The sequence below is a fragment of the Ruditapes philippinarum genome, unplaced genomic scaffold (genome assembly GCF_026571515.1).
Source record: "Ruditapes philippinarum isolate M1 unplaced genomic scaffold, ASM2657151v2 ctg17370_1_1_1_1, whole genome shotgun sequence".
NCBI classification, from domain to species: Eukaryota; Metazoa; Mollusca; class Bivalvia; order Venerida; family Veneridae; genus Ruditapes; species Ruditapes philippinarum.
The window spans coordinates 614-17,895 of NW_026854557.1; the positions used below are offsets into that span (position 1 = coordinate 614).

The following is a 17,282-nucleotide window of genomic DNA, read 5'->3' on the forward strand; positions in this document are numbered from 1 at the left end:
TGTTAAATGTTTATTGTACATTTTACACAAACTATGTTAGCTGAACAGAACAGAACAGAACATTATCTTTATTTTCACCCAAGCATTTTTCAATACAATATGGGGGCATAACACAATTTTTATATAACAGAGAATGCATAGTTCCGGTACGAACAAAAAAGTATATAATCATTTAACACTGTACATTGCCAAAGAGAAAAAAAAAACACAAAAAAACTTTAAAACTAAATTAGAAAAAAAAATACAAATGTCTTTTCTAAATTATGGAATGAAATATCGAGCAGGGATTTGTTTACTTTAAATCGATATACACCATTAATTTATTATTCTACGTGTCACTACATTTGAAAAAAAATAAATAAGGAGGTTGTCTATTGTAATAATTTAAACAGGTATACAACACAATACGCACATGTATGTATGTATAGCACGATATTAGGTATAAAACATTAGCACAAGCATGTAGTAAATCTGCACGTGAAAGTCGTGCATAACAGTTATCAATGTCATTCATAGATTTATAATGTATTACTACGTGCATTGGGGAAAATCGAAATATGAACCAATGGGACTATGTTGGATAAGACTTTGTCAGTTAAATGTGAGTAATGGCAATTTATAAATTTTACATATAGATAATATGTACTTGTATTCCTAAAAATAACAGACATCTGTTTTATGAAAAAATAACTTCATTTGTGAATAGGAAATTATATACAAAGAAAAAGTTGAGAAAAAAATAAACACGCAATTTAAAGGAAACAAACAAATTAACAAGTGAGAAATATTAGATGAAATCTTGAATTACTGATGGAGGCATTAGGATTATTGAAAAGTTTTTGTAATAGAATTAACGAATTTCACGAGGCTCCTTAAAACATGTATGTTATTTGACCCTAATAGTGATTTCAGCGAAAGTTCGCGTTCGTGTATTAAATCTGCGTTTTGGAAGAAAAGCTATCTTTGTCTCCCGAAAAAAAGTTAAGGGAAGAGTATCGTGAAAGCAAGGTTGGCATCGTGTACCCTGCCAAAATCATAATGAATGGCAAAGTTGTAGCGGATATGTTTCCCCAATGGAACCTCATAATGCAAGGCAATCGTATTGACATCGGAAAGACTATATGGATCTTTCCGATTTTTCGTAGCGGAACATTTAGCCACACCTTTTCCATTCATTGCTGGGTCAAAAGCTCACAAACAGTATCACAGACAGAAGCACGTGTTCTTTTGTGCAAACCATGTCAATCAGTGACTATGTATTATCTCAGTGTAACGATTGCATAACAAGTTAGCCAATTTACATAAAACCGTAAACACCGGAAAGGTCAAACATACCTCCCACACAACCTCGAGATTCACGTGCACACAATGATACAACTATGTTAGCTAATTTATATGTTGTTCAATAAAGCAAATGTAATTCCTAACCAATGACAAATGTAAGATTAACACAAAATATGTAAATTCTTTGCAAGGTTCAAACTTGAATAGGAGACGAGTAAGACATGTTATACTAGTATTTATACAAATGATCATTTCTATAGTATACCTTTTAATGAGTGCTATACTGGCGTGATTGATATCCTCACGCGATTAGTATCCTCGCGTGATCATTATTTTTTCCTAAGTGTTATCTTTGCGTTATCAGTTTCCTCGCATAAGTGTTATTCTCGCCTCATTTAAATCCTTCCTTGATTGATGCACACTTATGATGAGCTTAAACCTTATTTTATTCGTTTTTAAACTACATGTATGTGTTTTTTGTTTGTTTGTTGGGGTTTTTTTGTTTTTGTTTTTGTTGTTTTTTTTGGGGGGTGGGGGGGGGAGACACTTCGCACCAATACAGCAGAGCTCATGTATGACTTTCCAGCTTTAATGGTGGAAGCAGACATCAGATGCCTTATCCTGCATAATTCTGGCACGAACGAACACCTGAGTAGAACCTTTGACGTACTGTATTCTTGCAACACGGTAACGTTTTCAATCAGTTATAATGATAACTGATAAATCGTGGATAATTTGTAATAATCGTATACCAATTTTTACATACTATCTGTCATATATATTCGTAATGAATGTCGCATAATTTCAGATCCTCGAGTAAAAGATTGGCTTTTTATGAGTGACCCAATACTGCCCACTCTTATTGTGATAGCCTATCTATTGTTTGTATATTACGGACCAAAATGGATGGAAGAAAGAAAGCCGTTCCATTTACAAAATGTTCTTGTAGTTTACAACTTCTCATTGATGATATTGTGTGCATATATAGTCCGCGAGGTAGGTATTGTTTGTTTTTTCATACTTTTAATTAACGTTATACATGTGGTGGATATTTCTTGACAACAGCTATGTCTTCGTAAACCGGAAGACTTAATCAAATAGCGTCACTTTTTATGCACAAAATATCTTATCCTATACAAATTTAATATTCTACTTCTGATAGTGTTGTGATAAAAAATCTATGTGTTTCCTGAATACAATTATGTTTTGTCTATATTATGTAAATTAAACGTTTTGCAGTTATAAATGTACTAAAGATTGTTTCCATAAAAACATTTTATCTTAGAGACCAGCAGCTTTTCATTTTATAATAATATTTCACATTATAACACTTGTTCTGATCGAAAGCAGTTTTTTAGTAAGACAATACGCAGGGGGTATAAGGTCTTCCCTGTTGCTTAGACTTCGACCATTTCCCTACACTGGTCTTTTCGACAGATTTGACTGTAATTGTTGTTTGTTTTATGAAAGTTTATTTACATGCAATGATGTATTTCAGTTTCTACTAGGAGGCTGGATGTACGAATATTCTTTTGGCTGTCAGACTGTGGATTATTCTAATTCACCGACCGCTCTACGGGTAATTAATTTTACATGACATTTGTTAAAAAAATTAGTTTTGATATGTTTTTACGCCATTTAAACAGTAATCGTAAATATAGGAAGAAGAATTTTTTATCAATGAAATTGTTGTTTTATTTTTTTTGAAAATGTTTAGTTTCAATACCATCGAAATATCAAAATTAATCATTGAACCTCACTTGTCAGCCAAGTCAAGAGTGAAAGTAAGCGTTCTTACTTATGTTTTACTCAGGTGATCGCTCTTTCCTTGGGAAAATTCATAAAATTGGGATATGACAGTCCCACAGTTCAGGCTTTTTGTTATTGTCACATAACGTTCTGATAAGAGATATCGGTGCTGTCGATGGTAATGTTAGAACTGAGCCATACCACTTTGTAGTGTACATTGTGGGTTGCATTACATATGTATCGTTGATTTCGAGTTTTTTTTTTTTTATTAATAGCTCTTCACAATTCATGATAATAGTTAGGCATTTTAAGTGAAAAGGCTTACTATGAGCAAATTTTTTTCATACGTATTTAAATATTGATGAAAAAAATAGATATGTATCATATAGATATTCTTTTTAAATATATCCTGAACATTTTAATATGAATAATACTATCATGTTCTAGAACAATTTATTATCCGCTATATGAATATATGTAATATCGAATCATATTTCTCACACTTGCCAATAACATTCATAAACATATTGTATAATTCTATCCTAAATTGTTTTGTCTGATATTAAATTCTGTCATTATGTACATAAATTGTAATACAGACCTCCCATTATAGACCAATAATCTATAGTCCCATTTTTCCGGTGTATGTATCAATTGTTGTACTTGGAATTTTTCAGATGGCAGGGGCAGTGTGGCTGTTTTTTATTGCGAAGTTTGTAGAGCTGATGGATACGGTATATATACATAACGCACTTTTTGTATTATTTAAGCAAATTTTGTTTCTACGCAACGCTGCACATTATCAATATAAAGTTTATTAGTCCCCTACCGGTTTACCGGAGGGGACTTTAGGTTTACCCTCCGTCCGTCTGTCCGTCTGTCCGTCCGTCCGTCAGTCTGTCCGTCCGTCAGTCCGTCCGTCCACAAAACTGGATCCCGCGATAACGCAAAAAGTACTGAAAATATTTTAATGAAACTTGATATATGGATAGATGGCAGTATGGAGATTATGCACGTCTTTTTCTTTTCTTCCTATGTTGAAAATTCTGGTTGCTATGGCAACAAATAGACTGAAAATATGGCAAATTTTACACATAACCTGGATCCCGCGATAACGCAAAAAGTACTGAAAATATTTTTATGAAACTTGATATATGGATAGATGGCAGTATGGAGATTATGCACGTCTTTTTCTTTTCTTCCTATGTTGAAAATTCTGGTTGCTATGGCAACAAATAGATTGAAAATATGGCAAATTTTACACATAACCTGGATCCAGTGATAACACAAAAAGTACTGAAAATATGTTTATGAAACTCGACATATGGGTAGATGGCAGTATGGAAATTATGCACATCCTTTTCTTATCTTCCTATGTTGAAAATTCTGGTTGCTATGGCAACAAATAGACTGAATTTCAAGATTTCTGATTCTAGTTTTTAAGTTTTTTCACTATAAGTTCTTTATTTCTTAAGTATTTTCTTCAAACTTTAAATATAAGTTGCTTGTCATCAACCACATCATATGTGACAAGGTTCACAACTCTAGCACAAAATTTATCAGAATTACCTTCCTTGAACTTAAAATTTTCATGAAAAAAACATTGTTTTTTTTTAATAACTTCTTTTTCTGAATGTATCTACTTCAAACTTCATATAAATGTTTCTTATTATCACTCAACATTTGTGAGTGTTCAATACTCTAGCAAGACTATTTCCAGAATTATGCCCCTTTTGAACTTAGACTTTTTTTTTGAGAAATTGGTAATTTTTACTCCAACTTCTTCAATCATGATAGGATTTTAAAAATGTTATATTTTGATAACAGGGATGTTTAAAAAATAACTTTAGAGTGTCCTTCAGTCCGTCTGTCTGTACATAAAAACTGTTTCCTGTGATCACTTTTAAAGAACTTTTTCAACAAATTTACTTAAAATAGGAACCTAAGTGAATGGCCAATGGCCCTTCAGAATGTTGCTTGGGCTCTTACCGGTAGGGGACTTATGGATTGCTTGCAATACTATGATAATTGCTTGTTTTATTTTGAAATAGAAAGGTGACGAAAAGACTGCGTGAATGTGGCAACAATATTTCTGGATTAAGATAAAATGATTTCATTTATGGACCAATAGTTTCCTTATATGATTTAATTTTTTTCTTATTGATTTGAACTCTTTAAATAGCATGTTTGTTACGTATATAAAATTTTCAACAAGCACGAAACTAAATCATGACCCAGTGACACATATAACACTGCTACTTCTTCAATGCAAAATAAGTCAATATAAGTCGAAATGGTGAAAGGTCACAAGTACGATGGTGAAAATCGAAATTTTATCGAATTTCAACAATTTCATCATCGTACCTCTCACTTTCCCCCATTTCATCGTCGTTGTGTCGAGTTTTGTATGTGTCGCGATGGTCCTAACGGGCTTGTGTAAATAGTCTAATACAGACATGTACATTTGTTTATGAAATCTAAATTTATGTTTCATAATTTTCAATTTGCCAATACATGTACTAATAAAAAATATCAATATGAAACTTGGTCATTTTAAATGACTTAGTCTTCATTGTCACTTCAATTAAGTGAAGACATTAATTTTTAATTTTTACAGGTGTTTTTTATCTTACGTAAAAAGAACAGTCAGGTGACATTTCTGCACGTGTTTCATCACGGTTGTTTGCCAATGTTCTGGTGGTGGGGAGTAAAATCTGTACCAGGTATAGTTGCATAAAACTGTAGTTTGCCTCATTTAACCTATACCATCTTTAAGTATGTCATATTTTGCTTTTTTGTAGACACACATCTCTTTTAAATCCAAATATAGTTCAAAACTTGGATTTCTTTTGATAATATATTTCACTGTATTTCATAATGATTTACAATCTTATTGAATGATAATAAACGCTAAAACGTGCCGTGATTTAGCGCAAGAAACACACTGGCAATAACAAAAGTTATCATAAGAACTCTGTGACATCTTCAGAGTTATCACAAGAACTCCGGGACATTTGAAAAATCGGGTATAAATCTGTTAGCCGGTGCTTTATGTTTGCAATTTTGCATTATAATTAGGTAATTATGTATGGCAAGGATGAAGACCAGAAATAAACCGGTCAAAACTTGTGAATTGGCAAGTAATTTGGAAATTTTACTGAAAACTACCAGATTTGAAGCAAGAGGCGATGAAAAATGGCCTGTGAATTAGTTTTTGACACATAATACAAGATGTAAGACAAGCTTAATCATTAAAGTTTAATTTAGCACCTAAACTCATTTTTGAACGATGAAAATAACCATTTTTGACGAGTGTTTTTGTAGTATATACAGATGTTTTCCGACGAACTCCGTGACAGTTATCACAAGAACTCCTGAACAAGTTATCATAAGAACTCCATCTTTCGTGTAACACTTCCTCCCCCGTGTATTTGTGCCTGTATCAATATCACCGATTGTGATAGCATATTAATGAAGCCATCTATTTATACATATTTATAAAGGCCATAGCATTTTAAACAGAATGTTCATGTATTTAACTTTGAATCTATATCCGACGTAAATTGACATGGAAGGGTGACGATTGAATGTTATTTCATCTTTGCAATCTCCAAGATAACTCCTAACGAGATGTAAGAGAGCATGCAATTTTTATGTAAAGGTACCAGTATGGGCGTTATGAGCTCTTATATGGATTTCAGAAGATGAAATTACAACCAGCCATCACTTTCAATCTTCGAAGATAAGTCACAGATTACTATAAAATGTCATGTTCTACATGCTAATGAGCTTCGCACAATATTGCATAAACATTAACAAGCCCTTCCATGTAACTGGTTAACATCAATTTCAGGTGGAAAAGACTAATATTTTATACATGTATATTACATAATTACACATGTACATAAGTTATAACATAACATTATATATATTAAATATTGACATTGCAGGGGGTTTTGGTACATTCCATGGGTTGGTAAATTGCTGTGTCCATGTTGTCATGTATTTTTATTACGGTATGGCGGCGTTAGGACCAAAGTATCAAAAGTACCTGTGGTGGAAGCGATATGTAACAATATTCCAGCTGGTAAGTTGATAGTAGTGGCATAGCACATTCACATTTATTGGAAGCTAAGATGATAGAAAAGAGTTAAAATATGACTGGTAAGTTAACAGTGCAGGTTGAAAGAAAAGTGACATGGTTGGTAAATTAAATGTATAGCGACATTGTTCATATTATAGGAAATGATAGAGATTTTAATATTACATTTAATAGCCTATTACAGTGTGTACCAAAGTGTTGGTCAGTTCTACTATATTTGAAATAAATGTCTTATTGTCTGTAAAATATAACATCAAAATTTTAACAATTTTCCTGTAGAAAAAAAATCAAGGAAGCCTTTTTTACTGTCACATTGAAATGCTTAGTATAAACATGCAAACATTTTCATAAAAACAAATGGTATTTTGATCTTTTCGAACATGATTTACTTTTAAAAAATCATGTTTCAATGTTCCAGCACATTTTATATGTACATGTACAATTTCCATTTAGAATACGTTGCTTAATCATGTTATTATTTAACCAAATATCACTGGATTTAGATGTAATCTTAAGTATTGTGCATAATGGTGAATTGACCCAGGACCTTAATGAACATATTTTAATATTTCAGGCACAATTTTTCATTGTTACAATTCACAACTCCCAGCTGTTATTTATAGACTGCACTTATCCCTGGAAATATGTGGCGTTCATTCAAGGATTTACAACTACTATTGCTGCCCTATTTCTCAACTTTTATATAAAGACATACAATAAATCAAAATCTATTGCAAATTCAAAAAGCAATGGTGCAGTCAATGGTCACATTGGCAATGGTGATGTGGTAACTAATGGCAACTACATTGAACCAGCAGCAAATGGCTCCGTACAGACACATAAATACCTTCATCAAAGAAAACATGTAAATGCACATATATGAAAAAAATACATATTTTAGTTTACCATATCAAATGTCCAAGTCATTTTTGGCAAATTAAATTATTAACCCTTTTAGCTACCGCAATGGATTGCCATATATTTGTCAAACCAAACAATTATTTCAAAGTGTATACAAGCATTTATTCTGCTTTTTTTTTTACATCTGAACAAGTTGAACTTACTTTACTTTATTGAAAAATCAATGTTTTTATTATCAATTTTTGTATTATTTTGTACATTTCTATGCATTTGAATTACAAGTTATATTTTGGTCAGTTTGACCAGGAATGTATATTATAATTACACTTGTGTAATACATACATCATAGGTTTGACAGTTTTAACTTCATTTCTTCATATATCATTATGTTCAAAACATTTTGGTTATATAGTAAACTTTGATATGAAGTTATAGCATTGTTTCAATCTATATTTATCAGATGGTTACATGAAATATATATATGTGCTAGTTTTTCTATTTTTGTTAACTAAGTGAGCCCTGGATGGTATCAATTTTTACCCTGGGGGCATGACTTATATGACTTAACGAGAACCGTGTGATGCTACCGCTAAATATTTGTTATGTGCATGCTTAACAGATATATTTGATGTAGTATGAATTGTACATTTATAATATTATGTTGTTTATTACATACACAAAATAATAACACTTGTTTTGTAAATGTACTAAATTTACTTTTGTATGATCAGTGGTACATTCTATTTATGTTTCCATAGTAACTTTGTATTCCACCAGTCTGCTGTATTTACATTCTATATAAATTACACTGCATATGCGTCTTTCAAATGGATTAATCACTATATTACAATGTTAGATGTGTTATTACTTCTACATTCAAACCTGGATTTTTTTACTCTTAACCTGTTGCAAAAAAGAGTGATTAGCAGTTGCCATCAATACAGAACCAGGTCTGTCAATATAGAACCAGGTCTGTCAATACAGTACCAGGTCTGTCAATGTAGTACCAGGTCTGTCAGTATAGAACCAGGTCTGCCAATACAGAGCCAGGTTTGCCAATATAGAACCAGGTCGGCCAATATTGAACCAGGTCTGTCAATACAGAACAAGGTCTGTTAATACAGAACCAGGTCTGTCAATATAGAACCAGGTCTGTCAATATAGAACCAGGTCTGTCAATATAGAACCAGGTCTGCAAATACAGTACCAGGTCTGTCAATATAGTACCAGGTCTGTCAATATAGAACCAGGTCTGTCAATACAGAACCAGGTCTGTAAATACAGTACCAGGTCTGTTAATATAGTACCAGGTCTGTCAATATAGAACCAAGTCTGTCAATACAGAACCAGGTCTGCAAATACAGTACCAGGTCTGTCAATATAGAACCAGGTCTGCCAATACAGAACCAGGTCTGTCAATACAGAACCAGGTCTATTTAGAACCAGGTCTGTCAATATAGAACAGGTCTGTCAATACAGAACCCAGTCTGTCAATATAGAACCAGGTCTGTCAATATAGTACAAGGTCTGACATTATAGTACAAGGGCTGTCAATATAGAACAAGGTCTGTTAATACAGAACCAGGTCTGCCAATACAGAACCAGGTCTGTCAATACAGAACCAGGTCTATTTAGAACCAGGTCTATTTAGAACCAGGTCTGTCAATATAGAACAGGTCTGTCAATACAGAACCCAGTCTGTCAATATAGAACCAGGTCTGTCAATATAGTACCAGGTCTGACATTATAGTACAAGGGCTGTCAATATAGAACAAGGTCTGTTAATACAGAACCAGGTCTGTCAATATAGAACCAGGTCCGTCAATATAGAACCAGGTCTGTTAATACAGAACCAGGTCTGTCAATATAGAACCAGGTCTGTCAATATAGAACAAGGTCTTCCAATATAGTACAAGGTCTGTCAATACAGAACCAGGTGTTTCAATATAGAACCAGGACTGTCAATATAGTACCAGGTCTGTCAATATAGTACAAGGTCTGTCAATATAGAACCAGGTCTGTCAATATAGTACCAGGTGTTTCAATATAGAACCAGGACTGTCAATATAGTACCAGGTCTGTCAATATAGTACAAGGTCTGTCAATATAGAACCAGGTCTGTCAATATAGTACCAGGTCTGTCAATATAGAACCAGGTCTGTCAGTATAGAACCAGGTCTGTTAATATAGAACCAGGTCTGTCTATATAGTACCAGGTCTGTCAATATAGTACAAGGTCTGTCAATATAGAACCAGGTCTGTTAATATAGAACCAGGTCTGTCTATATAGTACCAGGTCTGTCAATATAGTACAAGGTCTGTCAATATAGAACCAGGTCCGTCAATATAGAACCAGGTCTGTTAATATAGAACCAGGTCTGTCTATATAGTACCAGGTCTGTCAATATAGTACAAGGTCTGTCAATATAGTACCAGGTCTGTCAATATAGAACCAGGTCTGTCAATATAGTACAAGGACTGTCAATATAGAACCAGGTCTGTTAATATAGAACCAGGTCTGTCTATATAGAACCAGGTCTGTCAATATAGTACAAGGTCTGTCAATATAGAACCAGGTCTGTCTATATAGAACCAGGCTTGTTACAGTCTATTCCTAATCCTGTAAAGTTTCACTCAAATTGCAATAGTAGTAAAAGAGTTGAGTCTAGACAAAACTTTTAAAAAAATATACAAAGACAATAACTCTGAAAAAAATCATAAAACTGGAAAATTAGACTTGGCACTGATCATTCCTGTAAAGTTTAGATGAAACTGCACCATTAGTTTTGAGGAGTAGTCTGGACAAGTTTTGATGGGAGAGGTGATCCCTATATGTCGCCGGCAATAAATACTTTGTAGCAGGCGACACAAAAGGCAAAGTTGTAGTGAAAATTGAATAGGTATTTGTTCATGCATGTATAACACTTGTATTTTAAGAATGATATGGATTTATAAATAAAATAGATAATTAAATAGAAACATTCTGCATTTTACATATAACCAACAAAAGCTGTCTTTCTAGCTTATTTATTAAACTAATAAAATACATGTACACATATCAAGTTTTTTGTTAATTCATAACCCCATCAATATTCTCCAGTGACACTGGTTTCAATAAACATATTGATTTTATGCTTTAAGAAGTGTTATTACAATGTTAACCAATCTTTAATGTTAATATAAAGACTATATAGTACTTAGGTTACATTTGAATACCGTCCGTACCTGTAAACACATGTTGAAAACCATGGCATCTATGTTAATATTAAATAGGTTTATTGAAATGTTTGCTTCTATACAAGAAAGAGAAGTATAGAAAGAGACTTAAGAAGCAAAACAGACATAACAAATGACTTGTAAGTAAGCCCAATTTTTAAGATCATAACAAAAGAAAAAATGGAAAATAAATAGTCTTGTACAGGTACATATGACAAAGGAAACAATTTTTACATAATTAACTCCCCTGCTATCATTTTGTTTATTTTCCCTTATTGTCACTTTAAGGGGCATTCCCAATATATTATATGCTTGTGATAAAAGATCACTCACAATATTTTCATCTTCAAAATATGTTTTGATATTGGTGCAAAAAACAACATTTCTTCAAACATGTTCAAGAATTTAACAAACGTCTAAAGCATCTGTTAACTTTGCTTATTTTCATATTTTGTCAAATAATGACATCAAAAATGACTGTCACTTGTGCCATTAGAGCTATCAGGAATTATCAGTTTTAGTTGGTCAACCATGAAATGACTTGACATTTAAAATATTTAGATGACTTTACAGAAAAACATTTGTCAATGCTATTAAGTACATAATAATATATAATGTCTTAAGGTATCTGTCATGTACATGTATAACAATCTAATATCACAAAACTAATATCACAGAAATCTGAAACAACTACCTCAACTCAAGTATCATACATTATAATTACAAATAACTTCCAATACATAAAACTCTGTTTTAAGACTTATAACTTGCAAAATATTTTAATTAGCTAATATTTCCTTTAGTGATATACACTATTTAATAATAATTTATATACAATGGAATACTCGCAAAAAATCTATCATTTTCTACAAAACTAGATTCCAGTTACATTCTGTTATTTAATTAATGACAAGGACTACTTCCTTATTTCAATGCTTTTTGATACATTTTTGCTACAACAGCATTAGAGGATTTCAAACCATGTCTGTAAATGAAACAGAATATATAAAACAGTAGTTATAAATATTTATTATAAAACAGTTTGAAGTAAAACATTTAACAAAGCTTGACAGAGATGGTGTATCTTGTAGAAAGCTGTACATAGTAGATTATCTACACTTTATGCAAAATAATACAATTTACTACATAAGCACATTATTTTAAAATTCTACATGTAGATAATTGTGTTAAATTAGAAAGTAAGTAGAGAAATGGGTTCCCATTAACCTAGGTAACATAACATATATTAATAAAAGATTCTTGATTATTAGTATGAAATATATAAAAATGTTATACACTAGTAAGTTTACTGTGATCTAATATTCATTAAAGAAACTAAAAGAATCAATCAGGCACTGCTGTAGTTTTTATAAAGAAACATATGAAGACTGTGTTACTAGTAATGAAAGTATGAAAGTTAAAGCTCTGTTAAGCAATCACTACAGTTAATTTAAAGATAAAATATCAAACAGAATAATAATATAGGATGAAGGTAGATACAAAGAGGATATTGAATGAGTGTAGTTTAATACTAAATTTATTGAACGAGTTGAATAAAATCATATTATGCGAGCCTCTGGCGAGCATAATAATGTTTTATTCAACGAGTTCAATAAATTTAGTATTGAATCTACACCAATATAATATTCTATTTATCACATATATAAAATAAGAACAGTAAACTGTTAAAAAATGAGTAATTTTTCAATGATGCGCCTATAGTGTAATGCTAACATTAGCGCGCTTTAACACTATGTTTATATATAGCGCAAATGACGTCACGTCAAAGTGTTTTTACACTAGTGTAATATCGTTTTTATTAAATGGCTTTATTACACTACTGCGCCGCGGTTTATGTGATAAAATTATGTTTGCCTTGTTATAACATTTATACAAAATGTGACTATCATTGGGAAATAGCATGATCAGCAATAAATAACATAAACATATTTACATCATGCACCAAGGCCTTGTGGTGAAGGGCATTCTAGGGACAGAAAGTTGAGGTAAAGCAGCAAACTGTATATACATGTATATAGGTTTAGAATAAATCATTGGCACTACTGGAATATCAACCTATGTGCTAATACATGACTTATAACCTATCACCATATTGTTTCCTATCAGCACCCACTTCAATATTTAAAAGTAGAGGAAAAACTAACATTAAAATAATGATTTTATCCATAAATAATAATCATCAGTTTTGTTGAAAGCCAGTTTGAGTCACATATTATATAAAATAACATATTATATAAAATGATTGAATGCTACTTGACACTGGCAAAATTAATTTGGTATGTTTCAAAGACATATTTTGTGCTAAAAATTTGATATCATCCTTTGTAAAAAGAAATGCATACTACTTAGGGCTCTAATAAAAAACATTACCAGTAAAAAAATTAAATAAACGTAATGATCATGCTTAACAACTATACAATTACATCAAATAAATTACTAACTCATAACTTTTTCAGCTTTCAGTAACTGAATTCAATGCAAATTATGATAAAACATGTCAATTTTAATGTATAAAAATAAACAATTGTGAATGACAAAACATGAAGTACTCTGCTGTAATTGTTCAAGTAAACAATATGTCTCACTGACAGAAAAATGCAATTATGTAGTTTATTTGTACCCTTTTATTCTGGAGAACAACATTTCAATATATGATGGGACTGCTGCCATATGTAAAACTTGAGTTAGAAATATCACTTTACGGATGTTCATTCCACATATGAATATAGTCTAATCAAATGGTCAAATGAGTAAATTGTTACACCAATTTAATAACAGAACTTAAAAACCACAAAATATAAACATTTTTTTTCAAAGATTTGAATGAATCTAGTTTATAAATAACAACTAAGGAAGTAAAATGTCTATATCTTCTACTTTAAAGAAACATATGTGACTTGATGTGTTGTTCTCTTAAACATGTACACTTAAAATACCATGAAATGCCAGTAACTGAACTAGTACATTCTGAACTAATCAAATACAACTCAAGTCTTTTCAACTTTCAACAGGTGAGAGAGAACCATCAGATGTGCGTCGCTTTGTGTAGGTGTCGTCCTGGCGCTTCATTGCAGTATCCTCAAAATCATCATCATCATAATCATCAGTGTAATCATGAACGCTTGCTGACCTAGAGCCTCGACTCTGAACAAATTCTTCATCAAGGCCAACACTTCTCAAAGTGGCATTAAATTTCTTCTCTGCCTTCTTTTTAGCATTTACCTAAAAAATTTTAATAATTCAAAAATGATACAATTTTTTATAATTTTGTTATCAACTATCCTTTTCAATTTTTATTTGAAAGAAATATTATATACACGATGATAAAATCAATATCTCACAAAGTTATGCAGATCAGCCTGTCTAAAAACTGTTTGGGAGTTCTAAGAAGGATTATACTGTTCAAGATATGTGTTGCAGTTTGGATTGTAACATCCATTTCTTGGGTACTTGCCATAGCCAAATATATTTATACCATGGAAATTTATGTCAATTCCTCAATTACTATTTTATTATTATAAAAGTTCTTAACAGCAAATTGACAACATCCTAGCACACAATTTATTCATAAAATTCGCAAAATGACATCAATTTGGAGCACTAGATGCATCTGGTATTCCTTGTGCAAGGAAATATTTCCAGCATGTGTAAAACTAACAGGAAGACAAGTGTGATGTGTTAGAACATATAATATAGAGTTGTATGAGAGATGATGATTTACCTGAGATTCCTGTTCAAACAATAATGGTCTCCTGTTAATTCTGTCCTTCATCTCCTTCATTTCTCTTTCATACTCCTCCATTCTTGCTCTTTCTGCTTCTCTGTTAAATAAAAAACATTTTATTCTTCATCTTTAGCCCGTTAAATTTATCTAATGAACTCCCAAGACAGCTTTCTGTTAAATTTAGGAAATTCAGTATCAAAAAGCTAAAATTAAGCAGTAACAGTACACTAGTACTACACATAAGTCACCAAACACAGTAATGGTCACATGGCGACTTCTTAGCTATACTGGTGGAGGAATACCTCAGGTACCACTACAACTTCTGTATGTTAGCTGGATACATGTAGCTTTATCATTGTTAGATATTCAGGCTGCTTATGCTATGGTAGAAATCTCTAGGTAAATTTTGTTTGACAATTATTCTGTGAAAAAGCAACATTTTGCATTATGCAAAAGAATGGCCTCTCTCTTGGTATTTTTCTCTTTGATTTGTCAATGGCATCAATTTGATACTTTATTTGATCTTGCCTTCCTTATAGGAATGTGTTACATCATTTTCTTTCAACATCATTTTATTCATGTACTGATATTTTGTTTAAGGATTTTATCAATTATTAGATAATGAAAATAGCGAATAGTAATGTTTAGAAGCATTTTCAGTTGTAAATGTGCACCTTAGACTTATTATTAACTCTGAAATATTCAATTAATAAAAGATATTTTGAGTTTTCAATATATGACCTTGCTTAAATTAACACAGTCAATGGCTTTAGTTTTATCATTTTTTTTTTGTTACATACCGTATGTGCAATACCGGTACAAGACAACCCGGCCCCAAGTCAACCCAGCCGCAAGTCAGCCCGTCCCCAAATTGGTCAACCCGGCCCCAAACCAATGTTATTTCTGGTCAACCCTGCCCCATTTTTTTATCATTTATTTTGCTTTAAAATATAAACACTTATCAAGAAATGATAGAAATACGATAGCAGTATTAAGAAAAAACTAAACTTTTTTATTGACATATCATGAAAAAGAAACCTTAATGTGTTCAAATCATTACTATGTTATTGTATGTAAAAAAAAAAAAATGACCAAAAGCACACTAAAGTGTTTCCAAGAACAGTTTTTAAGTAAGATTAATTATAGAGATGCTGCCATCTATCACAGGTATCGCAGGTCACTGCCTCCTGTCTGTCACGCACAAAATATCAACAATCAATACAGTTATCAGTCATGATGACATAAAGTGATTTAACCCATTACTTCATGAGCATTTTGTGAAAAATGGCTGTTTTCATTGAAAAGTCTCCCGTTACAAGTTCAAATTGCTATAATACTATAAAAACTGCTTCAACACTAATCAAACTTGGCACAAATGTTGACTGGACCATTGCCCTTGCAACAACATGCTCAGGCTTAAATTTTCTGTTACCATGGCAACGAGGGGACATCTCAAAATTGCCAAAAATCACTATTTTGCGTTGATTTTTTCCATCAAAATTGATTCCAAAGTGCTGCAACTTCTCAATGGATTGAGATAGAGTCAAATGCTTTTCAGCGTTGGTTACACGTTACCTTATGATCAATCTGGGGTCATTTACAGCCTCTCACAAGTCCAAAATTTTCTTGGCGATGAGGGGGACTGCCGCCACCTTCAAACCCCCCAAACAGAAGGGGGCACATCCCCCTTCTGGCAACCCCCTGATGTATCTTTTGGTTGGGGGGCCGCGCCGAAAAAGAGGTCACATTTTTTAACAACATTTCTCAAACAAAAACAAGTGTTTGGGGCCTAAATAAGGCATATTTTCATCATTTGAGACAACAAAAAAGGGGGGGGGGTGAAAAAGGCGTTAAAAGGCGTGTATATGAAGTAATGGGTTAACACAAAACACTATCAATTTTTCAAACACTTAGTAATATTCTTTGAAAATAAGTTAATAAAAAACTAAACAAATATTAATTATACTGATGAACGTATTCAATAGAAACATTCAAATGAACTGAAAAAAAGATTGTTGGAAACTTAATTTATACAAACCTTTTAACTCGAAATTCAATGCATTTCTTCCTAATTAATTAACACTCACGAAACCATCTTTAATTTACATCGAATAAAGACATGAAAGATACTACCAACTTATTTATACCTTTTTAAACTGTTTGATTATCACATCTGAAATAATGTTGATGTACATATAATTGTTGATGTTATATAATTATTCATTATCACTATTGCGTATTAAACTGTTAAAGTCTTAATTGGCACAATTAAATTTACTGACATTTTTATGCCAGTTCATGTTGCTTTTTTTACTATTGTTCTTT

General features: G+C 32.0%; 2 protein-coding genes across 2 annotated transcripts; one reads left to right on the forward strand and one right to left on the reverse strand.

Moving 5' to 3' along the window:
* The first annotated feature begins 238 nt into the window (after window positions 1–238).
* Window positions 239–11,273, forward strand: LOC132740458 (elongation of very long chain fatty acids protein 7-like). The gene is made up of 7 exons (XM_060728358.1): window positions 239–601; window positions 2,093–2,280; window positions 2,783–2,863; window positions 3,711–3,767; window positions 5,651–5,756; window positions 6,984–7,120; window positions 7,710–11,273. Exons 1-7 carry the CDS (start codon window positions 574–576, stop codon window positions 8,016–8,018), a joined length of 906 nt encoding a protein of 301 aa, XP_060584341.1. The 5' UTR covers window positions 239–573; the 3' UTR covers window positions 8,019–11,273.
* A 2,381-nt stretch (window positions 11,274–13,654) lies between these two features.
* Window positions 13,655–15,058, reverse strand: LOC132740459 (protein FAM161A-like). Its single transcript, XM_060728360.1, has 2 exons — window positions 14,955–15,058; window positions 13,655–14,455 (listed from the first exon to the last, which is right to left on the reverse strand). Exons 1-2 carry the CDS (start codon window positions 15,033–15,035, stop codon window positions 14,231–14,233), a joined length of 306 nt encoding a protein of 101 aa, XP_060584343.1. The 5' UTR covers window positions 15,036–15,058; the 3' UTR covers window positions 13,655–14,230.
* Window positions 15,059–17,282: the final 2,224 nt, after the last annotated feature.

Bases quoted from the DNA above. Each gene is read 5' to 3' on its own strand.
- LOC132740458 (XM_060728358.1), top strand. From the start codon at position 574: ATGTTGGATAAGACTTTGTCAGTTAAAT. The intron at 5,757-6,983 runs GTATAGTTGCAT...TTGACATTGCAG, and splicing joins GGGAGTAAAATCTGTACCAG to GGGGTTTTGGTACATTCCAT. The intron at 7,121-7,709 runs GTAAGTTGATAG...TTAATATTTCAG, and splicing joins ATGTAACAATATTCCAGCTG to GCACAATTTTTCATTGTTAC.
- LOC132740459 (XM_060728360.1), bottom strand. From the start codon at position 15,035: ATGGAGGAGTATGAAAGAGAAATGAAGGAGATGAAGGACAGAATTAAC. The intron at 14,456-14,954 runs GTAAATCATCAT...AAAATTTTTTAG, and splicing joins TGTTTGAACAGGAATCTCAG to GTAAATGCTAAAAAGAAGGC.